The 26,208-nt window shown below is 38.4% G+C and overlaps 2 protein-coding genes across 6 annotated transcripts in view; one reads left to right on the top strand and one right to left on the bottom strand.

The window, feature by feature from the left end:
- The window catches only part of NAPEPLD (N-acyl phosphatidylethanolamine phospholipase D), a 60,681-nt gene extending 56,406 nt beyond the window's left edge, over nt 1–4,275 (top strand). For all 5 annotated transcript variants that reach the window (XM_054692514.1, XM_054692515.1, XM_054692513.1 and 2 more), the window contains exon 5: nt 802–4,275. In XM_054692514.1, coding sequence (XP_054548489.1) covers nt 802–930 — 129 coding nt within the window. In that variant the 3' untranslated portion in view covers nt 931–4,275. The remainder of the gene's footprint in view (nt 1–801) is intronic.
- The window catches only part of ARMC10 (armadillo repeat containing 10), a 33,838-nt gene continuing 7,815 nt past the window's right edge, over nt 186–26,208 (bottom strand). The window contains exons 2-6 of the mRNA XM_037511146.2: nt 16,894–17,042; nt 13,993–14,127; nt 8,584–8,760; nt 5,387–5,458; nt 186–4,550 (exon numbers count right to left, since the gene is read on the bottom strand). Of these exons, the coding sequence (XP_037367043.1) occupies nt 4,299–4,550; nt 5,387–5,458; nt 8,584–8,760; nt 13,993–14,127; nt 16,894–17,042 (785 nt within the window). The 3' untranslated portion in view covers nt 186–4,298. The remainder of the gene's footprint in view (nt 4,551–5,386; nt 5,459–8,583; nt 8,761–13,992; nt 14,128–16,893; nt 17,043–26,208) is intronic.

The following is a 26,208-nucleotide window of genomic DNA, read 5'->3' as shown; positions in this document are numbered from 1 at the left end:
GAGGCAGACTCACAGCTGGTGATTAGAGCAGACTTTTTTTTTTTTTTTTTTAAGTTACTGCTTTATATTTCCACATTTTATAGCTTTTCTAATTGAAATTGAGGGCAAAACCTTTTGAAAAAGAAAAAAGATGGCATTAAGCAATGTAAACATGTAGACTAATACAAAACTAACCAGTGAAATTACTTTTTTTAAATTTCTTTATTCATAGCTTTTTAGTAGTTAGAATAACATTCAGGTGGTCTCAATTTATTTGGAAAACATTTCAGCAGGTCAAGACAACCTGAAACAGTATGCTTTTTAAACCTTGAAAATGGGGAGGAAACAAAAAGGTGTATAAAGCACAAACCCCTTCCCTACACCTTTCACTCTATACACTGTAGTATCTGCATTTGGCTGGGGAATGAGGCCAACAGCCCATTTTTAGCCTCAAGTTTCTCTAGCATTTGTTTACACATACTCTATCACTTCTAATCTAAATTGCTAGTCTTCAAAAATTGTTAACATTTTAATCTCTTAATAATTAAATCTCTAACACTTTTGGCATTGATTTTATTTAGATTGGAATGTCATGCAATATAATGTTCAATCTAAGTTGGCAATGAATTTGACATACATGGTTATTGGATAGATTGATAAGTCAATCTACTTCAAACTTAAATATTAGAAAGTGTGATTCGCTAATGCTTCAATGAAGAGAAAGGGCATTAGGTAGGAATATGTTTTAGTTTCAACTCTTTGAAATACCCTGTAAAGACACGCATGCTTAAATCTTTTTCTCTCCCCACCCCGCCTTGCCAGCATTACTTAGAACCTCCAGTGAAACTGAAGGAGGCTCTGGAAAGATATGGACTTAAGACTGAAGATTTTTTTGTTTTGAAGCATGGAGAATCAAGATACCTAAATACTGATGAAGCCTTTGAATTATGAGCATAGCAGCTTTTAGTGGAAAAAGGCATTACCTGCTACAAATTTTTACATTTGGAAACAACTTCCGCAAGTTTGTATTTTTATGCTTTGTGTAATAATGTGCTAACCTGATTGCCAGTTCACAAAAAGTTCAAGTATGGATCATTTAAATAATCAGTTGGCTAATAAGGATTCTAAATCTTGTCTCAGTGATATAACATTGCAGTTGAATTTTTTAAACAAATGCATCCTGAGGTTATGAAAAACTGGTCTTAAAAAGACTTCTTCTAAAGGGCCTTCTACAATGTTAATCAAGGCTGCCTGCGTACATGGATTTCTTCAGAGGCCTGCACCTATGAACATAGTTCCTACATGCGTATTAAGTGATGAAATTTACTCTCATGCTGATAGGGCAGTTCTTGCTCTATTAAGATTAGCTTATATGCCAAATGTTGGGTTTTTTTGTTTTGTTTTTAGCATAAAATCATAGGAGTAGTTTGGGCTAAGTTTACCTTTTAAAGCAGTTCTTTTTGACAGGGGAATTGTGTATTGTATGTCTACAATGCCCAAATTAAAAGGCCTCTGAGTGGGCAAAGAATGTGATTATGAGAATATGACATGAAATTTCTATTTTTGATCCAAAAGTGAAATCTGCTAAGTACAAATATAGCTGCAAGAAAAAACTTTCCAAAGCTAAATGCAGATCTTAGATGCTAAAAGACCATATATTTTGAATTCTCATTTTGTTTTCCTATACTCATTCAGTAAGATTTATAAATTATTAAGCCAGTGTAGAATTAAAGATGGTGATTTTGGGAATCAGCTGACTGGAATTTTAAGTCCTATCAGGGCTCTCTAGTTACATGACTAATCTGAGCTTCCCTACATCAGAGCTGCAGGAGGCCTATTCTATCTTCCTGATTCAGTCTCATGAAATCATCAAAATAGGCTATCAAATTGCTACCCGGGCAGTGCTCCATGATTTAACTTGTACATTATGCATGCCACATGTTAGCCACTAATCTGCATCTTAAATAGCTTACCTATGTTCACTGTGCCTCAGTTTCCTCATGAGCAACAAGAGGATAATTTTTACCTACCTCCAAAAAATGTGAATGTGAATTAAAAAAAAAAAAAATTGGAAATGTAAGGGAGAAAACAATTTAGGGGAGGGCTGCCTAATCACAGGCAGGTTTGAAAGCTGAAAATAGGCTAATAATGTTTTTGATAATGTGCTGCAGATTTAAGTCTAAGGACAGGAAACACTGGATGCAATTTTTATCTCCATTTTATAAATTTGGAAAGGGATAAGCCAAAACAAGTGTAAAAAAATGTAAATGAAATTGATCTTTATCAAAAATTAGCATCTTTGTAGATAAAAATGCTAATCCATCAAGGAAAAGTTTGTCATGTGTACATATAATGTATGTGATTTGGGGGCACTAATGCACAAAAAATTCCCCCACATAAAAGAAACCTACAGGAAAAACTGAGTAAGCATAAACTTTAACTCCAAAGGAACATTTAGCTAGATTCACCGTCATGAATCAAGATGTTAGATTACTACTGGCCAGGGTTTTTGTTATCTTCCTTGCTGTTGCACACTGAACTGAAATGTCATCTCTTACCTGTGCTTTACAAAATGATAAGCCAAATATATCTTGCTTCTTTTCCATGAATGGCCTTAACATTTTTTGTATTCACATGTACTGTTTAACTGAGAGTCTCCAAGCACTTCAAATTATGTTCTAGTTCCACTTAATTGGGCCTGTCTCATCAATTAAGAGAAATTCTATCTAATGAAAGCTAAGCTGTGTCATGACCTATACGGATAAAGATCAATGTGAATTTTCACTATGTATTTCTCTCTGGGTAGTTAAAAATTACTCCTTTTCTCTAGCATTCTGACATTTCATCTGACTGCCAGGAAATGAGACTACTTATTCAAACTAGAAGAGACAGTTTTAGAACCTAATGTTGAAAAAGCACTATGAAACCAAATCATGGTTTTGAATGTGTATATTTTGAACACATTTTCATTAAGGGGGCAGATTTAAGGAAAAAGTTATAAAGAAATGTGCCTTTCAGGGAATGCTTATGTTTGCATCATAAATAAAAGTATTATTCTAAAGCACCACATATATATTACTAGTGTGGTCATTTGAATTGCCATATTCACCTTGCACTGAATTTTTTCCTACCATAAACCTTTTTTCCAAGTTTGATTTCTGTTTCAGGATAACCTGAGACTTTCGCATTTTTCTGTTTGAGATTTTCTGACTTCCTGTGGACACCATGTATGTATAAATGAAATTTAAAGCTTTGTCTTAAATGAACATGAAAGCATCTGTTTGCGTACCTATTTAATACTAAGCATGGTGGTGCTATGAACTTGATAATTATAAAAACTTTGTTGAAATAAAAGATAACAGTATTGTTTTAGTAGCTTTTGTGGACTAAGATACTAGTTAAAAAAGTAGCTGAGAAATTTTAAAAGTAGCTGTGACTTTAGCCTAAAGTCACAAAATATGCAAATTTAGTACTATCAATTAAGAGGAAAAAACAACCTTGTGATTCCCCTCTAACTGTAAAATTTATGTTCAGAGTAAAAATTTAAACAGTAAAAGAGGGTATAGATAGAAAAGTAATTCTAGAAGTACATTATATAGGCATAAATATTTTTCATTTAAAAACCACAAAGGGGGTTATATATGTTTAAAAAATACCTACGTTTCATGGATTTTTCCCACATCAGCATATTCGGACCTGGTTTGTTATTTTTAAAGACTAACTCATTGATTTGTCCAATCACCAATGGATATTTCAATTGGTCCCAGTATTTCATGTATAGCATCTTTGCATATTGACACACTGAATGGCAGTTAGTACTAGGACACATTTCTCCTAGAAGTTTACTGTTTTCATTAGCTAGAACAGATTCTAATGATTACAACAGGCTTGAAGCAGTATATCTGGGGTGGCAGATGGACTAGAGCTCTCAGGAACTCATCACTACTAGAAACGAGGTCATCCCAGGCAGTTCTGAAACAACTCATTACATAACCAATCCTGCCTCAGGAGTAACTGCAAGTCACCTGACACAGTAGAAAAAAGCTCACTTCATGCAAATAGTTGAAGTATCTCAACAAACAGATACAAAATAAAGATATCAATGGTTGCAGAATAAGCTTTTATATTCAGTTTGTATCAATAAAATGGTCCAAAATACACCAGAAAACCATGGCAAGCTGTAACTGTGCTAAGGAGTTGTGATAATTTACTACTTAAAAATCAGCAGCTGAAAGAATTCATTTTAAGGAAAATGAAAAATAAACTTACGTGAATTGCTTCCAGACTGCATTACTCTTTGGAAAAACATGGCCGACCAATTACAATTTTTGTATTATTGTTACCTTTTCTTTCACGTCCGCATCATGGTGATAAACTAAAGCTCTCATTTTCTGGGCACATTCTTCTCCATATAACAGGAAAAATAGTGAATCTTTAGTGAAATTAGGCTGCAGAGCTAAATAGCCTTCCTTTTTGAGGCAGTTATTTATATTCTGAAATAGCGTAAGAACTCGAACAAGAATCTCCTTTGCTACGTGGCCATCATAAAGGGAAAGGAACGATGAATCCACCTGAAAGACGAAGTGATGAGCATTACTTTAATAACTGAAAACATTTTTCATGTATATTTTCACATTTTAAAACTACTGAATACATATATTTAAATCTTGTCAAAAGATTACCCCTATACTGTACAATAATGGAAAAAAAGGTTTTAAAAGGTTTTAAAGAAAAAAAAGGTTTGCAGCTGAAAACTATTTCTTTGGAATCCTAGAATTGAAAAACATTCATTTCCTTTTTAAGATCACCCGTAGTCTTCACAGGGAGCCCTTAATTCCCCAAACCTTTACTGCACACCTGCACTTTGGGCACAGGACCGAGCAGACGACTACCTTGGGTCCTTTTTCTGCAACAGCAGAGGGCTGTTCTAGCTCAGCATCACTTTGGCTTCTTCACAACACCTGCACAACTTTAATTAAATTATATTCATTTTTTACATATCTTTGTCTTCTCCATAAGGATAAGCACCATGTCATGCTACACTCACTGGCATATTTTGGCATTTCAGCCCAGCATCTGGCACATACTGTGGCTACTAAGATACATGTGAACATTGGTCAAGTAAAAGATAGGATGACATCAGTACCCCAAACAGGGTAGAGACAGAGTAATTTACTATTAGTAGGGAGAATTTTTCATAACAATTTTTGAAAGTAAAATATACTCATTACAGAAAACTTAGGAAACTTGCATAGGCAGAAAGACTCATGAAAGCCACCTTTACTATTGCTGCTCAGGATAATCCCTGCTAACATTTTGAGATAAATCCCGATTTCTGTCCAAACCTATGTATTTATTTGTATATTTACAGAAACAAAACAAACAAGAACCCATGTACGCTATTTACTTGGGCACCAAGTAGTCCTTCTGTCATGGCTGGGTTTTCAGACATATTCAAAAGCAGTTTCAAAACTTGAACCTGAAATAAGAATAATATTGGTTTATTTCAAACAAGCATGAATTTTCCCTCCTTGTCATGCTATCCTTTCACCATGTCCATAGTAATTTCCTGCCTATGTTTCAAGGTGTGGCTCACATTCTCTCTATGACGCCTTCTCAATTTACCCACTTAAAAGGTCTCTGAACTTCCGACACCTGCCGCCTCAGAGTACTTACCTCGCGCACCAACGAAGCTGTTAGGGAGAACACTGCGCATGTCTCCACAACCCGCCGAGCACTCACACACACACCCCTTGTATGTGTTAAACTTAACACATGTTAAGATTAATAAAGACCTTTTTTATGATTTCTGGTAAGTGAACTAGATCTTTGGAACTTGACATGTCAACTTTGGGATAGTTTGATTACCAATATTAAATAAGAGACAATACAGCCCTTTTTAATAAGTTACTATGAATCTTTAAGCTTGCCTCTTATGTGAAAAAATGCTTTACAATCATATCAATAGGCAGACTGATATAATCAGTAAACAAATACTAACTTTCTGACTAGCTTATCATTTATAAGTAAAAATTCAGTAATAAAAACATTCAAATGGAACGTCTCCTTTAAAAATGAAGTTATGTAAAATTATGCTTTCTGCAAGAAGCTTGAGGCTACAGGAAGGTAAGGCGCAATCAGGGGTATTGGTAATGAAGTCAGGAAAAGTGACAATGTGCTCTCCATCAGACCTGGGAAGGAACCTGGACATTTATCTTATAAAACTTTGATTGCAAAGACATTACAGAAAAGCACAAAAAATGCCCAGAAATGATCACTATAAAGGTTTAGTATTTTCTTTTTGGTCTTGAGGTCTCTATCCTACATACTCACACAGTCCTTTGCATTGTATATACTAATGTGTTAATTAGGCGGAGGAGATCAAGTTTTGCTTTATTTTCTTGTTTTGGTCAACTTTTTATAAAATACACAGTCATGATACATTTCAAGCAGTGCAGAAGGTGAAAACGAAAGCCACCATCCTATGGGCCCACTCCATTCCCCAGGTGAAAGCAATTAGGCTAACTGTGTCATGTGTATGTGGAGACCACAGGTTTTTAAACATCCTTTTAAAACCATGGCCTCGTAAGGTAAGAGAGTCAAGACCACTGCTGACCCTCCCGCAGCGCACGCCCCCTGGAGGTCTGACTGGCTGTCAGCAACACAGACTAAGCGTTAGCAGTAAACACCCGTTTCCGACAGCAGTGCAGCTTTGATTAGGAAAATGGACGAGAGATATGAAATAGGATGGTCCTGGGCCTTCTGACATAAGCCTGAGATCAAGTCAATTAGACCTTACTAGGCCGACTAGTAGTCAGCGAGGGCAGGTGTACAACCAGGGAATGGTACAGCAAGCGTTAACTAGTATCCTCACTGAGATCCCATGCTGCTATGGAACATGGAGGAACCTGCAGGAATAAACACAAAATACAACTACGGATAAAACAATGCAACGTATTTTGGTTTGAAACCATGGCAGGTCTTGTTTTTCTCTTGTCACCTGTGCCATCTTGTGGTGGCACCGGGGCATTTCTCCTACGTCATTAATTTTCTTTGTTCCTACTGCAGATGTAAGCAAGGCTTGTTCACTTTAATCTCACACTATTTGTATTTAGTTATGAATCAGTGTTGCACCTAAGAGGTTATTATAGTTCAGTGAGATCATTTATTAAAGTCATCTCAGTGCTTACTTAACTAAAAGGGATACATTTTCCCCACCTACAAATGGATTACAATCCAAAAGTTCATTTGCAAGTTGGAACTATAAAGTCATTTTTCCATTGAAATGGTATTCAGATAACATTTGACAATGTTATAGGTGGTGGTTAGGTTAGGATTCCAGATGGACCAGAAAAGCACATTTTTGCTATACCAAAGATATCCTACTAGGGGAATGCAATGGCAAAACAAAACAAAAATCGAAGATACTATTGTGGTGTGAGTCACTTTCTACAAAGTCCTCAGATAGATCACAAATTAGCCCATGTCTGAGACAGACCTGTGTAGCTCTGAACTCAGTATTCCTCCTGAGGTTTGGGGCATGGCGGCTGCAGAGAAAAATTATTCCTGTACCTGCAAATCCAAGGACTAGAGGGAAAGGGAATTTCCGTGGGGCCTTAGGTGGGAAGTGAACTTACTCCACTAGAGAGAGAGTTGCTGGGTGTACACATATTGGAAATTGCCTTGGATGAAGCAATATTGCTAAGATACTGATAGGCTATTACATTTAATTTTGAATGCCTTTTGGAACATGCTGGATCAGATACAGATATTCTGGGTCCCACAAATGTGAAATGTTCATATAATGTTATCTCATAACAAATTTTTAAGGGAGGACGACACTGAGCTTTCTGTAGTCACAATTTGATAACCCCAGAAATTACTTGTGACGACAGTATTTGGAACATGGCTTCACATTTGGTTTTCCTAAAATGTGCATGTACTTTTCTCTCAACTGTGCCAGAGAACATGGACAATATAGTAAAACCATGGTGAGTAATCAGCTCAACCTTTTGATCATATACTGCTGTTGATGCTATTTCTTACAAAATGGCACTTGACAAGCATGCACACAAACATGAGGGGTTTAACTCAAGTAACCATCATAGGCTGTCTCCTGAGATCCTGTTTAGTTCAGCTCAATCTCTGTTGCCTGCTGCATCTGCACGACTGGTCCAAGTGAAGCAGAGACATTCATTTCCAGAACTTAAAAGTGGTTTTAGAAAGATTTTTCAACAAATAATGGCTAAATAAGTAGGCAAAAAAGTCAATAACCAGCACTCACTCAGTTTCCTTCCTATCACATTCCTTGCATCTGGTGTGGGAAGCTAGCTACTTCCCACAGTAAACTCATTTTCAGAAAACCAAATGAATATCAATCTACTGACAAATGAAATAACATGACTTTTACAAGTCTGTAAATTCAGTATTAGGACATAAAAATTATTTACTATCCTTAGCCACATGGACGGGTTTTTAATAAACCTTGACTGAAGTGTCTTTTCTGAGGACATCAACTGAGGATAGGTGACTTGTGAGTTCAATTCCCACCTCATGAGCTTGACACAACCTCCCTCTGCACTGGGTGCCACAGCCACTCCGTACCTTGGTGCTGCCGTTCCCGGTGAGCAGCACACGGAAGAAGCCCGTGAGGGAGCTGCTGAGCAGGTGCTGGTGGTCGTTGGTGACCGTCATGTTTGTCAACAACCTCAGGCCGGCCAGCTGCACGGCGGAGTCCAAAGGGCCGGAGAGGACATCATCGCAGACCTGACTCATGTACACCTGCAGGGGGAAGGGTGCACCTTCAAATCTCTAAACTTAGTGGGGCAGACGGTAACTTCCCTGTGCTGTGGAGCAGGGCAGTGGCTCGGGAGGAGACTGACTGCTCAGCAAGGATGACATGTCCACGCAGCCCTCACTCTGTGGCTTTATTTTTTTTTTAAGTTGCCTTTGTCAATGCAGGCACCACACTGGGCATCTCACGGGCACCCTTCACTTCAGCCAAAGGCAACTCTAATGCGGCAGGTGTCGTTATGGCTGTTTTACAGACAAGGAATTTATTTTTTCAAAGTTACAGGTGTCTCCTTGGCTGTAAAAGAAACCTCCTGATTAGAATCATTTTAATGGTGTCTATATAATCTGTGGGTAAGAAAAAATGCAAACTGTGTTTTAGTAGGACACCAAGTTCTGCTTATCCTAGAGAAACATCGGGAGTGAAACCTGTGCTGACCTTTTATTTTGTCCCCCACCACTCTCCCTTCTGTCCCCATGTTCCTTTCTCCCTCCCTCCTCCTCCCCCTCCGAGCTATCAATGCACACGGGTTTTTGTAAGTATTTTATCAAATCCATTTTTCTGAAAATAGCTGTACTTCACCCTTACTTACGGCTGAGGAGTGCTCAATAGTGTAGCTAAACCACGAGTTCTTGGTCCAAGAGCCTGCTGGTGGACAATCTAGGTTGCTGCCATGTCCCAACTATTGTAAATAATGCTTAATAAACATTGTAACACAGTTTTTGTGCTGATGTTTTCGTATTCTTTGGAGAGATGTGCAAGAACGCCCAACTGGGTTGTCTGGTATTTCCATTTTTTAGGTTTTTAAGGAAAATTCAGATTGCTTTCCATAATGGTGGTACCAGTTTACATTCCCACCAACAACATAACAGGATCCCCTTTCTCTGAATCTGGAGAGGTCTTTTTAATATGTGCCATTTGCATGGATGTGGGAGATTATACCTCATGGCTTTACCCTGCATTTCTCTGATTGGAAATGATGAACATTTTTTAAGCATCCGTGAGCTTTCTGGCTCTCCTCTTGGGTGAATTAACTGTTCATATCATCTGCCCATTAATGGGCTGTTTTTCTGTTGAATTGTGCTAAGATTTAAATATATTTTGAATATAACCCCTTATTAATTATATATTGTGTGAGTATTTTCTCTCATTCAGTAGGATTTTTTTTAAATCTTCTATAAGATTTAAAACATAAAACTTTTAAAAACTTTTAAAAACTGTATAACTTTTATAAAACTGTATAAAAACTTTTTCCCTTGAGGTAATCCCAATTGCTTTTGTTTTTACCTCCATTGCCATAGGGGCAGACAAGGACTTTAAAGTCTTCCAGGAGCTAAGGAGCTTGGCTCTCCTGCCCCAGTGTAAGTCAGCCTGTAGGGAACAATGTCCAGCTGCAGAGACCATGCTGTTGGCACCAGAGGCTCTAACTTGATGGGGGTCAGCCCAACACAGTCTGCCTTTCCGTGTCAGCTGCTCTGGGCATGCAGGATAAAGGAGGAAGATGTGTAAAGCATTTTGTAGCATGGTAAGGACATATACAACAGATGGAAGGAACAAAGTGCAATAAGTTTTTCTTTTTCATTCCATCAAAAGTAAGCAGAGGCAAAATTAAATTTGCCCCAAGATTCCTTATTTATCTTGCTGTTGAGGGGGTTCATATACAAACTATCCTTCATAATATTGTTCCCCACTGCCTGCAAAAAGTAATGCAAGTAGTAACCTTATTTTTATTACATAATAAAACTAAACCCAGAGTGATAGAAAGTTTTCTGGAACTATTCTCTGTTTGGTCATAATCTGTCCACCTTGGAAATATCATGTCTCACAGATAATTTGTATTCATCTAACTAAATCTGAACTTTACTAAAAGGTTTAACTGGTAAGAAAACTTTTAAGAAAACTTAAGTTTTCTTACCAATTGTCCCTTAACTTTTAAAAAAACATCCAAGCTATCATAGTAACCAAAGCAACAACAATAAAAGTTAAACTCTTATTATAGTTTCAAGAGCTAGATATTTATAAGTCAACTAGCTCTCTTGTCACAACTTGATTGTATGTCTATCCTTTAAAAAATGGCTTTTCTACTCTTTCTATATCACTTATCTTTGGAAGGTGGTGGTGTTTTCACAGCATTTACCAAAATGTGTTGACTATTTAGTCTTATTATCTCTGAATCCTTTCCACCACTGCAATTCTAGAACAAGATTATCAAATAAGCCAGCTCCGTGATTCCTGGAGCTCTGCCCTTCAGCTTTTTTCCTTCTCTTGGAATTTCTTCCTTCTCAAGTTCCAACTTTAAGAAACCTTACGTATTTTTATTTTATTTTTTTTCATCAATGTAGTTTTTTATTTATTTTTACTTTTTTAAATTTAAATTTTATTTTTTATATTCCCCATACAATTACAACCCCCTTATTTTGACCCCAAGCCCTCCTTTCCCCACCCCCCACCGAGTGTCTCTGGTTCATAGTTGTTTGTTGATTTTGATATTTTCTTTCTTATAGTTATTCTTTTTCCCAGTCCCTTATTTAGGTTTTCTAGATTCCTGCTATGAGTGAGACCATCCGGTATTTTTCTTTTTCTTTCTGGCTTATTTCGCTGAGCATGATCCCTTCCAGCGCCATCCACGTTGCTGCAAATTGCATGTGTTTATCTTTTTTGAATGCTGAGTAATATTCCATGGTGTATATGTACCACATCTTGATCCAGGCATCTATTTTTGGGCATTTGGGTTGTTTCCAAAGCTTAGCTATTGTAAATAGTAAAGTTAGCTGTTCTTTTTTTTATTTTTTTCCATCAATGTTGTTTTTTATTTTATTTTTTTTTAATTTAAATTTTATAACCTTACGTATTTTTAAGAGCTAGGTTGGAGTCTTCCCTTTACAGAAATCTCTCCTTTCTGTGAACTCAACAATATTTTCCTTAAATTTCTCCTGAAAGTACTTCATGTTTTTCCTTGATTTATAACTATTTATGGACTTGTCTTATCCTACTTACAGCTTTTTTAAAGCAAGAGTTAACTGTGCTCATTTCTAAATTCTACATCAGAGTAGGAGCTCAATAGTGATTAAACAAATTTTCTAGTTTATTGTGTATTTCTAAATATATACAGATATGATCCAATCCTCGCTGGCTTCTTTACTACATTTGGATTAAACTGAAGCTCTAATTCAAAAATCTATGTGCCTCTTCAAATGGCCAACAGGCATATGAAAAAATGTTCAACATCACTTGTTATCAGGGAAATGCAAATCAAAACTACCATGAGATACCATCTTACACCAGTGAGAATGGCACATATTAAAAAACTAGCAACAACAAATGTTGGCGAGGGTGTGGAGAAAAAGGAACTCTTCTGCACTGTTGGTGGGAGTGCAAACTGGTCCAACCACTGTGGAAAGCTGTATGGAGATTTCTGGACCTACTAAACATAGAGCTTCCATATGATCCAGCAATTCCACTCCTAGGTATTTACCCAAAGGACACAGAAACATCAATTCCAAAGAACACCTGCACCCCTATGTTTATAGCAGCACTGTTTACAATAGCTAAGCTGTGGAAACAACCCAAATGCCCAAAAATAGATGACTGGATCAAGAAGATGTGGTACATATATACCATGGAATATTACTCAGCATTCAAAAAAGATAAACACATGCAATTTGCAGCAACATGGATGGCGCTGGAAGGGATCATGCTCAGCGAAATAAGCCAAAAAGAAAAAGAAAAATACCGGATGGTCTCACTCATAGCAGGAATCTAGAAAACTTAAATAAGGGACCAGGAAAATGAGTAACTATAAGAAAGTGAAAATCAAAATCAACAAAAAACTATGAACCAGAGACACTTTTAGGTGGGCGGGGGTGGGAGGGGAGGGATTGGGGTCAGAATGGGGGGGCTGCAATTGTATGGGGAATATAACAATAAAATTTATTAAAAAAAAAAAAAAATCTATGTGCCTCTTATTGATTAGCTCAGTTTCCTCCCTCCTCTGCTTATTCTTTATCTCCCCCCCAAATAACCCCCCATCCAAAAAAACAGGGCAGAGAATGTGAACAGATGTTTTTCCAAAGAAGACTTACAAATAGCTAGCGTTCCACAAAGATACGCAACATCTCTCACAAGGGAAATGCAAATCAAAACCACAATGAGCTCAAACCTGTTAGAATGGTTATTATCAGAGACAAGAGAGTAAGTGTTGGCAAGGATGTGAAGAGGACTCTTGTTTGCTGTTGGAGGGAATGCAAACTGGCATGCAGTTATGGAAAACAGTATGGCGGTTCCTCAAAAAATTCAAAATAGAACTACCTCATGATCCAGCAGTCCTACCTCTGGGATATATATCCAAAGGAAATGAAGTTATTTTCTAGAGAATTCTACCACTGAACCCACTATGCACCAATGAAATCACATTCCAGAAGACAGCTGTATTCCCACTGTACTATTATTTACAGCAGACAAGATCTTGAAAGAACCAGAGTACAGTGATGGATGAATAAAGAAAATGTGGGGGGTGTGTGTGTGTGTGTACACACACATATCCATACCTGTACAGTCATAGATTCATATCCATGTAAACCCATATATGTACATAAATGAGTATTTCATTATATACATGGATAGCATTTAATTGTGTGTTTGTGTACACACACAATAAAAAGTAAGAAATCCCACACTTTGTGTCAAATGGATGGACCTTGAGAACTTAATTCCATAAATCAGACAGAAAAGTACCAAATGGTCTCACTTATATGTGGAATCTAAGAAAAGACAAATTCATACAGAGTGGCGTGTGGGTTCTGAAGGCTGGGGAGTGAAGGAAATGGAGAGGAGTCAGTTAAAGGGAACAAACTTCCAGTTATAAGATGAATAAATTCTGGGGCTACCATGTACAGCACGATGACTCTGGTTACCAATACTGTGTATGGAAGTTACTGAGAGTAGATCTTAAATGTTCTCACCACACACATAAAAGGTAATTCTGTGAGGTGGTGGATGGAGGTGGCGGTCGGTGATGTAATGGTGGTGAGTATTGCTTACCGTATGTATGCGCACCAGAGCCTCGTGTGGCACACCTTAAACTTATATAACATTGTTGTCAATTATATCTCAATGCTTCTTGCTCACATAAGAGATGGTCTCCTAAAATTTCATTATTTAACTTACTATTTTCCCTTTCATTTATAAATAACCTTACATATTAGTGATTTCAGGTAACATACCTTTATCTTGATTTGATTTTCAACATTCACACTCAGGTTATTCAGTGCATTTAAAGCCTTCTCTTTAATGCTGATGTTGGGATGGTCTATTTTGCTTCCAACAATTGGAATACCACCCAACTCACGAATAGTGACCTAAGAGGGAAACAAACAGGATCATGACTTCAATGTGCACCCCACTTTCACTGAGTTCTTTGCACCCACAAATACAAATAAAAATTAATGACTCTTTGGAATTATTCCAATATACAATCCGCAAATCCTACATCATTTTTTCTATCCATAATTTTATGGGTAAAAATCAATGAAAAATAAAATTGTTAAGCTATGCAAAGAAATATACAATGAAGATTTGCAGAGCTACTGCAATCATCTCAAAGCAATTTACAAACAAAATTATTTTAAATAAGTTATATGAATTCCCTATTATAGGAAAATTTAGAAAAATGTGATGGCATTCTTTTAAAGCAGTGCTTTGCTAAAAAGTATTTTTTGGAACACTTATACCTCAAGATGTTAATAGATGTTCAATTTAAAAAAGGAACATTTCATGGTCAAGTATGAAACTGAGTATAACAAAAGTCAACATGTTTCTTTATTGTGAGGCATTAAAAGGTTCACATGCAGTGGGAATCTCCAACAGGTGAGTATTTAATATAGTACTTTCTTGTACTGTATATAAAAGGTAGCCATTTCCAGTGGGGCAAGTGGGAGAAATATGTACTAACATCTTGCAGGACTTCCTCATAGTTTCAAAAATGTGTGAAAAAAATGTAATTTCCTTGAGTCAATTTGTTGACATTGTCATGAATGTAAAATTATTCTGAATTTATACTTCAATCCAGTTTTCTCTAGCATGGTAAGATTCCTGTAAAGCTCTAGAGATTTACAGGGAAACCTAAAGATGTTACGTTGAGATGTATCACACAGACGAGAGAGCAAGTATCTGCAAACAGCAAAGACATGGAGAGAAGCGAACCCAGGGTACTGCTGGCTGGGATGTAAATTGGTACAGTCACGCTGGAAAACAGTACAGGACTACCACATGTCCCAACAATCCTGCTTCTGGGTATATGTTTATATCCCAAGGAAATCCATAAGGGATTATGAGGAGACAGAAAATATGACTATATGCCTTTGGCCCCAACAATGAAAGATGTATCAATTGCTTCAATTCTTACAAGAAAAATAGCTGAAAATGACCTGTCAGGACAAAATATGTCATTCTATCAGGAGTCTCTTGCCATCATCTACTTTTTACCAACAGCCAAATATTCTACTATTAAGGGTGGGCTTAGCATTGAGTGAAAAAGAAACTTTCCTTCTGTAATTCTAGTTTCTTTTCAAGGAATTGTGGCAATAAGAAATTTTTTTTTAAACTGTACTGTTAAGTGATCAAGGCACTATAATTCACGAGGGGCAATGGATTACCCAAAGAAGCTGGTCAACAAGTGGATGCTCAATCACTGACTACACTTCTTTCAGAGGGCAGCTAACACTATGCTGTCAGAGTACCTGGTAAAGGCATGCTAATAGTCACCATCTATTCATCCGCCTGGCACCTCCTCTATCCCACATTATCCCCGGCAGACATTTCATCAATACTGTTCACATCTGTCCCTGCTGTTTGGTTACAGGGTGCACATGGGAGCCAGGTCTTGCACAGCCAGTGACGGATCCAGAGGTGGGCACTTGATCCTAGAAAAGCAACTACATCTTTTGGACCATGAGCTATAGGGATCAAGGCATGAGAGACCAGTGACTTTCAATTCAGCCTGAGAAGAAAACCTTTTTTTTTTTTTTTAAAGATTTATTTATTTATTTATATAAGCATGGGGTACAGTCAGAGGCGTGGGAGGGTGACAGAATTCACCAGAGCCAGAGCGGGGAGCAGAGCAGGCAGAGGGACCGAAGTACACTGCTGAGGGGAGCAGCGGGCGGCAGGAGAGGTCTGCGCGCCATGTGGGACCCTCCTCCAGTGGCCGGGGAGCAGCCGGGGATCAAACCGGCGCTGCAGAGGCTGAGGGCAGCTTCGCAACCCGGCACTCAACCACTGCGCCACTGGGGAGGCCCAAGAAAACCTTTTTATGGACCAATACACAATAAAAAGGGATACTCAGAGGCAAAAGATAAAGAGAGAGCTCTGATGAGCCTTTTGTAACCCTGAATTGCATTCTCTTCTGCTTGAAACCAATGCTATTCTTGGATGTTCAAGTGGGCTCATTATTTTCTCCTTTTGGTTTAAAATAACTTAAATTGGCTTGCAAAGGAAAGACATGTGAATAATACACAGTATTTTTATATCTTCCTGTACAATTATTTTATAGTAAACCTTGACATGGAGAAAACTGGAATAAAGTATACATCCAAAATTATTTTGTATCTATGACAATGTTAACGAAGGCATTAACTGAAAAACACTGTAAAAAGCTTTTGACTCTTTCCATGTGAGGAGGAGGGAAAAGGAAACATTTAAAGTTAAGCTCTTCAACCACATTAGTAGTTGTCAGATGTGGTCCAGGAATCAGTAGCATCAGAACTGTACTTGTGAGACCTATATGCAACGTAAGGCATATTCTTAAATGTTAAATGCTTTCATTACTTGACTGAAACAATCACTGCTAAATTTTAAATAATTAAAAAGAACATGTAATGCAAAGTGTTGATCAGATACAATTATTACCAGTGTGATGCCAATGACCAACTTCACAGGGATCTAGAAGGCTACTGAAATCGTATTAGGCTGTGTTTCTCAGAAGGAAACATTATTCTCTATCTTTAAGTAACTACATTGTATGGAGGAGGAAATGGAGGCTATGCACGGGTAAGGAACAGATGAGGGTCACAATTACTCAGTGTGTAAAAGGGGCGGAACCTGTTTGCTAGCACTAGCACACTTACTTGGTTAGCTGAAAAGGCTGCATTATTACCAACAGTGACCAAAGCTCTTTCAATAATTATAGGATCTTCAGTTGATTCGAGCAGGTAAAGGAGCTTCTGAAGTTGTTCAGGATTTAGAACATCATCACAGGAGCCATTAGTTAAGTCTTCTGTATAAGAACAAAGTTATTTAAAATTCATTTTAAATTAATGAGGTAAAAAACTTTAAACATCAAAAAATTAACTTTAAAAACATCATATGCATATCTGATTACTTGGTATAATTTTCAGCATCTTATATGCTTTATCTCATTTAAACCGCAAGCAAAGGAGTCCAGGGAGATGGGCTGAGTGAAGATCCAGGTTCGCCTCCTCCATATAATCACAATTAGAGTTGAACAAAGTAAAAAGACCCGAGGGAATAATGGAGAACCATCGCACACACCAGGAGCAATGGCCCCACAGAAAGAGGTAGGGAAGACTTTCAGGGAATTGTGTTTATAGTGAAACTGGGTAGTAGAACCCACGAGAGGTGGGGTGGCTGCTGTGCAGAACCCCCCTATAGTTGTTGACTCAGCAGTATATGCCAGTATCAGGGATTACTGAGACCCGACACTGCACTGGGTTGGGGGGGTGCAAAGTTGGTGCCCAGGACAATGGGACCTGCAGGGGGTTGGGTGCTGAGTGCAGGTTACTGGCTTACGCCAAAGCTCTCAATATCGAATTCAGGCTGGAGCCTGAATTGGAGCAAAACGGATCACCTGTGTCTCCTTGAGGACGAGGCCATTTCTGAAAGCCGTGGTGGGAATATTTAAAACACCTGCCAATGCCCAGGGGCTAAAAAAACCAAAACAACAAAATAATACTTGTGTAGAGTTCAAGCCCCTGTTAATAACAGGCGCAAACACCCCAGGATAAGGCTCTGCTGGAAAAGTACAGAACTCCCAGCGTGTGAACCCCCATATCAACTTACTCCATGCCCAGCACTGCCTCTAGTGTTCAAAATCAGCATTAGGTAGAAGGAGACACAAGACTAACTCTAGTAGGGGATCACTGTGGATCTCCAAAACACAGGTCTTGTAGTCACAGTACAATGGAAAGCTTGATTCCCTGACACTCACTGCTTGGTGACCCTTTGGTGCCCATTTATACCTACACGACCCCTCACCAGGAGCAGTGCTCCAGTTACTTTAACACAGTGCAAAGACAACAGCCAGCCTGGAAGTCAATCCCTATGACAACCCATTAAAATTAAAAAGGAGACAAAACATACCACAAGTCTCAATCCAGCCTGCAGCACATGAGCAAAGAGGAGTTGGAAGTGATAATTGCAACAATGTTTTGGGAACCACAGACAAACAAAACCCAGGATATTAAAACAGCAACAAACAAAATAACAGGCAGGTACAATTTGAAACACCACCTAAGAAACACTATAACCAAATATAAAAATACAGTAAGTGGGCCTCCCTGGTGGCCCAAGGGGTTAAGCACCGCAATATGAAGCAATCTGCAGCCCCTGCAGTCCAAGTTCTATCCCCAGCCAAAGAGAAACCCACATGGGGCAGCAGACCTCTCCTGTCTCGCTTGCTGCTCCTCTCAGCAGTGTATTTCATCAGTCTGCCTGTTTTGTTCCCCACTGTCTCTGGTGAATCCTCTCACTACCCCCTCCCCCACATCTCTGGCGTGTACCCCAACTCTTGTATGCTACAGGGTAAGGAAAAATGTCAGGCTTTTCTGCCCTCCTGCCATCAAGATAGATAATGGATCCTTGCAGTCCTGGAATAGGGTGTGGGCATAGGTAGATGGGATTTCACCCGGGCTGAGACTGGGCTTTTAAGGGCGGCGTCACAGGGATGCCAGCAGAAACCGAGAGAGAGAGAAGCAGAGCGAATGTGAGAGAAGGCCGGAGAGCCCAGATAGAGTGAAGATTTGCTGGGGGCTGGGAGGCCTCCCAGCCCCCCAGTACCTCTGCCTGCTGTGTACCTGGTAAACCCCAATAAAAGCCTGCAAAAAGCCACTGAGGACTGTGACTCCTCCTTTACCCAGTCAGCTGGATCATTGAAAATCTGCTCAGTGGCCATTCCTGACCCTACATATGCATAAACAAATCTTTAAAAAAATAAATAAAAATACAGTAAGTGCCTCACAGCAGAAAAATAGAAGTAATGGAGAGAACTAATGACAGTGTCAGAGAACACACAAATAAACAATGTAGAGAAAAAAGAATAAAAAATGAGTACTTTAGGGTAACTCAATGAACCAAACACTGTGATTGGAGATGCTCCGCCAATTCCAAACAAAATGCCAGACAGACAAACCAAGACACATAATAAAAAAGTCACTGAAAGCTTACACAGGGACAGAACAACAATATGAAAACAGCAATAATAATAATTTAAAAAAAGCCTGCGGGGACACCAAACTAACTGCCGGAAGACTTTTTAGTAGAAACATTACAAGCAGAAAGGGTTGCAGGGGATATTTAAAGTACTTAAAAAAAGGATTTCTAGTCCAGAATCCTTTACCTAGCAATATTAACATTCAAGAGAAAAATAAAAACTAAAAGAACTTAACAACACCAAGCCACATATAAGAAATCTCAAAGGTGTTATTATAAAGCAACAGAACAATGAACACAGAGGGAACCTAAATCATATAACATGGAGGAAGGAGAGAAACAACGTGGTCCATAAAAACAAGCCAGCAACCACATTGTCTAATAAGTGACATAATTATCTCATATATTAACCTTAATTAACCCATCATATACTAATGAAATTCAATAACCTTGAAGAAATGAACAAATTTCTAGACTAGTAGTCTACCCAGGCTAATCCAGGACTAATTAATCCAAAAACTAATCATTTAATCCAACTTAAATGAGTTGAACAAACCAATCACAAGTATGAAAATTGAAACAGTAATAAAATCTTCCAAAATCCAAAAGCTCAGAACTAAGCAACTTCATAAATGAATTTTATCAAACCTTTAAAGAACCAATGGCCCATTTCAAATTGTTTTTTAAAAATTCAATAGGGAATGTTCCCTAACACATTTCATGATGCTGATACTACCCTAGTACTGAAACCAGATAGCACAAGAAAATTATTCCAATATCCCCAATGAATATTGAGATGCAAAAATCTTCATGAAAATATTATCATATCGAATCCAACAGTATATATCACAAGGATTACACACCATGATCAAATGGAATTTATCCCATGGGTACAATGATGGTTTAATGTATGTAAATCAATGAAATACCTATCAACAAAAGGAAAGATTAAAAAATCATGATAGTATCAACAGATGCAGAGAAAACATTTGATAACATTCAGCACCCACTTATGAAAAAACTCTACACAAGATGGGACTAGAAGGAACCTACCTCAATAAAGGGCATACACTGCAAATCAAGAGCCAATATACACTTAATGGCAAAAAGCTGAAAGCTTTTCATGTAAGATTAGGAACAAGACAAGGATGCCTACTGTCGCCTCTTCTGTTTAACTTAGCATCAGACATTTTGGCCAGAGTTACAAGACAAAAACAGGCAATAAAGGGAATTCAAATCAGAAAAGTGAAACTATCACTATTTACAGATAATATATGATTTTAATAGAGAAAATCCTAAAAACTCTGTATTACAAAGTTATTAGAAACAATTAATGAATTCAGTAAAGTAGCAGGTTACAAAAATCAACAAATATCCAAAGCCTTTATATAAACAATGAACAAGCAAAAGAAATTCAGAACTGCATATTTGTTTCAAAAAGAATTTCCTAGGAATTAACCTAAGGGGGTAAAAGACCTATAAAACAAGAGTTATAAGATGTTATTAAAGGATGGACATAGAGACACAAGGTGATGGAGGAAATCTATGCTCATGGATGGGGAGAAACAATATAATAATCAACATTATTAACATGGCCATCCTCCCAAAAGCAATATACAGATTCAATGCTATTCCAATAAAAATTCCAATGACATTCTTCAAAGAAATAGAACAAATACTGATGAAATTCATATGGAACCACAAAAAAAAAAAAAAAAAAAAACAAACAGCAATAGCCAAAGTCCTACTGATGAAAAGAAAACAAAGGAGAAAGGAGGTATCACACTTCCAAACTTCAAGCTATACTACAAGCCATAATAATTAAAACGGTTTGGTACTGGAACAAAAACAGACACACAGACCAATGGAACCGAATAGAGAGCCCAGAAATAAAGCTGCTCTTATCTTTAACAAAGGAGCAAAGAATATGCAATGGAACATGGACAGTCTGTTCAATAAATGGTGCTAGGAAAACTGGACCTCCACATGCAAAAAAATGAAACTATATCACTACCTCTCACCGTGCACAAAAATCAACTCGAAATGGATAAAAGAACTGGACATAAGACCTGAAACCATAAAATATATAGAAGAAAATATATGTAAAACACTACAAGACATACATCTCAAAAACATCTTTAAAGACTCATCACCCAAAGCAGTGAGAGTGAAGGCAAAGATAAACACCTGGGATTACATCAAACTGAAAAGCTTCTGTGCAGCCAGAGAGACATTAACCAAAACAGAGAGACACCCCACTGACTGGGAAAAAAATCTTTGCACTCCATTCAACTGATAAGGGACTGATCACAAAGATATACAAAGAACTCACAGCACTCATCAAAAACAAAATAAACAATCCAGTCAAGAAACGGGCAGAAGAACTCAAAAGACATTTCTCCAAAGAGGAAATGCAAATGGCCAACAGGCATATGAAAAAATGCTCAACATCCCTTATAATCAGGGAAATGCAAATCAAAACCAGTCTGAGATACCACTTTACACCAGTAAGAATAGCACATATCAAAAAAACAAGCAACAACAAATGTTGGCAAGGATGTGGTGAAAAAGGAACTCTCCTACATTGCTGGTGGGAGTGCAAACTGGTCCAGCCACTGTGGAAAGCTGTGTGGAGGTTCCTCAATCTACTGAAAATGGAGCTACCATACGATCCGGCTATTCCACTCCTAAAGATCTACCCGAACGACACAAAAACACTGATTCAAAAGAGCACCTAAACCCCTATGTTTACTGCAGCACTATTTACAATAGGTAAAACCTGGAAACAACCCAAATACCCAAAAATAGATGACAGGATCAAGAAGTTGGTGTATATACACTATGGAATATTATTCAGCAATCAAAAAAGATAAACTCATGCCATTCGCAGCAACGTGGATGGAACTAGAAGGAATTATGCTCAGTGAAATAAGCCAGAAGGAAAAAGAAAAATATAGGATGGTTTCACTTATAACAGGAATATAGGGGAACCAAATAGGACATCAGTGTAAAAGAGTAATAATTACAGTACAAACCGCAACAAAGCAAAAACAGGTCATTGTAAACCAGAGACATACTGCAAGGGAGGAGGAGGGAGAGGGATGAGAGAGAGGGAGGGAGGAGCACAGGGGACTGAGGTGATGGTGCATGGGTGCCTTGGGGAAGGAAATTCTATGGGGACTCAATCTGAGGGGGTGGGGGGAAGCAAATATTGTCTAAAAAATGTATAAAAATTGATAAATGTTACAATAAAAAATTTAAAAAAATAAAAAAACCATTATAATAAAAATGATTACCCTGCCTAAAATATAAAGCACTCCCCATCAAAATCAGCAATATTTTTCAAAGATACTTAAAAAATATTGAAAGTTCTATGGAACCACAAAAGGCCATGAACTGCTAAAGCAACCTTTAAAAAAGAGAAACAGAGGTATCACATTACCTGATTTCAAACTTTACTGTAAAGCAAAGGTACCAAAAACAATATGGTATTGGCAAAGAAACAGATACATGGATCAATGAAATGGAATCAAAATCCCAGAAATGAATCCACATACATATCAGTACCTCATCTAAGGTAAAGCAGCTATGACTACAGCATGAGGAAAGTACAGTCCCTTTAGTAAGTGGTACTGGGAACACTGGAAATCACCCATAAAAGCATGAAGTTGGATCACCTGCTAACCCCACATAAATGAAATCCAAATGGAAGAAAGATTTAGATTAAGACGTGCAGTAATAAAATACACAGAAAAACACTGATGATACCAACAAGGGTGGCAAGGGAAATAAGAACAGTTAAGAGTTATTTACCTCAAGTTAAACAGCTTTTACACAGTGAAAGAAACTAGGTGATTAAAGACACCCTATTGAAAGGGAGGAAATATTTACACAATATATATCTGATGAGAGATGAATATTCAAGATGTATTTAAAAAACAATAAAAACCCGGGAAGTTCCGGCACCTCCGAGAGCGCCGGGTGCCCCTAGGCAGCGTGTGGCGGGCTCTGGCCAGGAGACTCCCAGACCCCGGCAGCTGCCTCCGTCCTCTGTGCGGGACCCCATCGCCCCCCAGTGCAGCTCCCGAGCCCTGGCGCATCTGTGAGAGCAGCGACAATGGACAAATCTCTGGTCACAACCTCAGGAGATTGTTTAAGCGTGATATGAAACCACTGCCATCCATGGGGGCCTGGAAAGATCTTAGAATATTGTCATATGTCCTTGGGCAGCTTCTAGGAGCACGGAAGGCAAACAGAATGTATACTGATGGGAGAAGAGACGGTGGTAGTAGAAGACACTTACGAGCTAAGAAATATCTGGAGGATATGGAGAGATAAATCACTGCACCTTCCAAGATGATTCTGAACAACCACTCAAACTATTCTTTAATGCCCAGGAATGTATGGCTTCCTCTACTTAATCCATTTCTTCTATACAACGTGAAGAAAACAAGTGCAAAGGATAAACTAAGGTCATGGACTACAGGTGCTTTGCTGGTTTCTAAATTCCTGCTATGAGTGAGACCATCCAGTGTTTTTCGTCTTCTTTCTGGCTTATTTCGCTGAGCATGATCCCTTCCAGCGCCATCCATGTTGCTGCAAATTGCATGAGTTTATCTTTTTTGAATGCTTAGTAATATTCCATGGTGTATATGGACCACATCTTCTTGATCCAGGCATCTATTTTTGGGCATTTGGGCTGTTTCCAAAGCTTAGCTATTGTAAATAGTGCTGCTATAAACATAGGGGTGCAGGTGCTCTTTGGAATTGATGTTTCTGTGTCCTTTGGGTAAATACCTAGGAGTGGAATCGCTGGATCCTACGGAAGCTCTGTCTTTAGCTGGTCTCTGTCTTTAGCTGGTCGAGGAATCTCCACACAGCTCTCCATTGCGGTTGGACCAGTTTGCACTCCCACCAGCAGTGCAGGAGAGTTCCTTTTTCTCCACACCCTCGCCAACATTTGTTGTTGCTAGTTTTTTAAATACGTGCCATTCTCACTGGTGTGAGATGGGGTCTCATGGTAGTTTTGATTTGCATTTCCCTTATTGCAAGTGATGTTGACCATTTTTTCATATGCCTGGTGGCCATTTGCATTTCCTCTTTGGAGAAGTTTCTTTTTAGCTCTTCTGCCCATTTTTTGACTGGATTATTTACTTTGTTTTTTTGAGTCTCTTCACCTCGCTAAGAGCATTCATTATTCTATGAGGACATCAGAAGTCTGCATACTTAAATCTCTAGAAACTTCTAAATATTGATTTTACACATTATTTTCACCAAAGAAATCTTTCAGGATCAGTACAATCCTGATTACTTTCTGAACTGTGTAGGTTTTTCTTCTGATTCATCAATGAAAAATACCTTAGACTTGAAAAATCCCCATACTTTGCCCCCTCTTGTCACCGATGAAGACATGGAGGTGCTGCTGAAAGCCATCTTCCCTCAGCACCCAGGGGCCCTAGGAGGAGACAGTGATGATCACTGAGGGAAGGGAAGGGAAGGGCAGCCGTAGTCTCTTCTGACTTGCTGGAGAAGCAGCTGTCAGTAGTTCTCCTGAAGCCTCCTAATAAAGGTTAAAGGCTCCATTTAACTAAGCCCCTGGCGGGGCCTCCAGGATGGCCTAAGGGTTAGTCTCAGCGCTCTCACCGCTGTGGCCTGAGTTCGAGCCCTGGCCAGGGAGCTACCCGCAAGGAGCGTGGGAGTTAGCCCCCGTAAAGGGGCATGGAGCTAGAGCGCATGTGGTGCAGCAGAAGGTCTCGTCTCTCTGTGCCTGCTGCTCCACTATGCTCTGTGCTTCAGATCTCCCCTCGCCCTGCCTGCCCCCTCCTTCCTTGCCCCACCACACCACAAGTTCTTCTAGTAAAATCTAACACCTAGATACTCCCGAGTGCAACGTGAATATCAGTCGATAAACAACTACCATGCCACTAAACACCCTCCGTATGTTTTGGCATTTGTTCTTTCCCTATACTGTTTTGTTCTTTAACTCAGCCTTAATATTCCCATACAAATCATAAACACACTGAGTTCTCAAAAAAAAAAAAAACCCAATTAATAAATGGGAAGTAGATACATTCACCAAATTCACCAAAGATGATATTCAGAAGGCCAACAGATGTACGAAAAATGTTCATCATCACTTCCAGTAAGAGACACGCAGTTAGTATCATAATGAGATGATAGCACACGCCCATGGGAATGGCACGTATTAGGAAGACCTCCAACAAATACTGCTGGAGAGAATACAGAGAAAGAGGACCCTATTACACTGTTGGTGGGAATCTAGAAAATATAGAAAACCTTGAAAATCTAAAAATGGAAGTAGCATAAAACCCAGTAATCTCACTCTTGGGCATCTACCCAATGACTATGAAACCATCAACAAAAACATCTCTATGTTACACAATGCTCACAGCAGCATTATTTACAACAGCTAGGGCATGGAAACAGCCTAAATGTCCATCAGTGGATGATTCAATCAAAAAGATATGCTATAGCCACACTATGGATGGAATAATATTTGGCCAGAAAAAAAAAACGATGAAATAGTCATTTTTAACAAAATAGAAGGCATTTAAGAGAACAATGCACAGAACAAAAGTCAGAATAACAAATACTGGAAATTTACATAACAGACAAGTACGTAAAAATTTTTTAAAAAATCAGTGAACATAAACATCACAAGGGCCCTGAGGTTAAGAGGGCCTAGGAAAAGGAACAAGGGAAAGTAGTAGGGGGAAGAAATCCTCAAGCAACCCTGAAAAAAAGATACTATTATAATTTCAATTTACAAATGGGAAATTGAGGTTTATAGATATGAAGAAATTAGTCACTGACCACTTAATATTTCTCTTTAGTAAAGCATGCAGATGATATATACTCCTAATGCATTTTCTTTATCTTTTCCAAAAAACCCAGCCAATGGAACACTTGCCTGCAGGCATAGACCAAGGAATAGGATTTGCACTAAGCAGACCTTTTCTAATCATAATTTTAAG

This window comes from Talpa occidentalis, unplaced genomic scaffold, assembly GCF_014898055.3.
Source record: "Talpa occidentalis isolate TD23 unplaced genomic scaffold, MPIMG_talOcc4v2.1, whole genome shotgun sequence".
Classification (NCBI taxonomy): Eukaryota; Metazoa; Chordata; class Mammalia; order Eulipotyphla; family Talpidae; genus Talpa; species Talpa occidentalis.
This window is presented reverse-complemented; position numbering and strand designations above follow the sequence as displayed.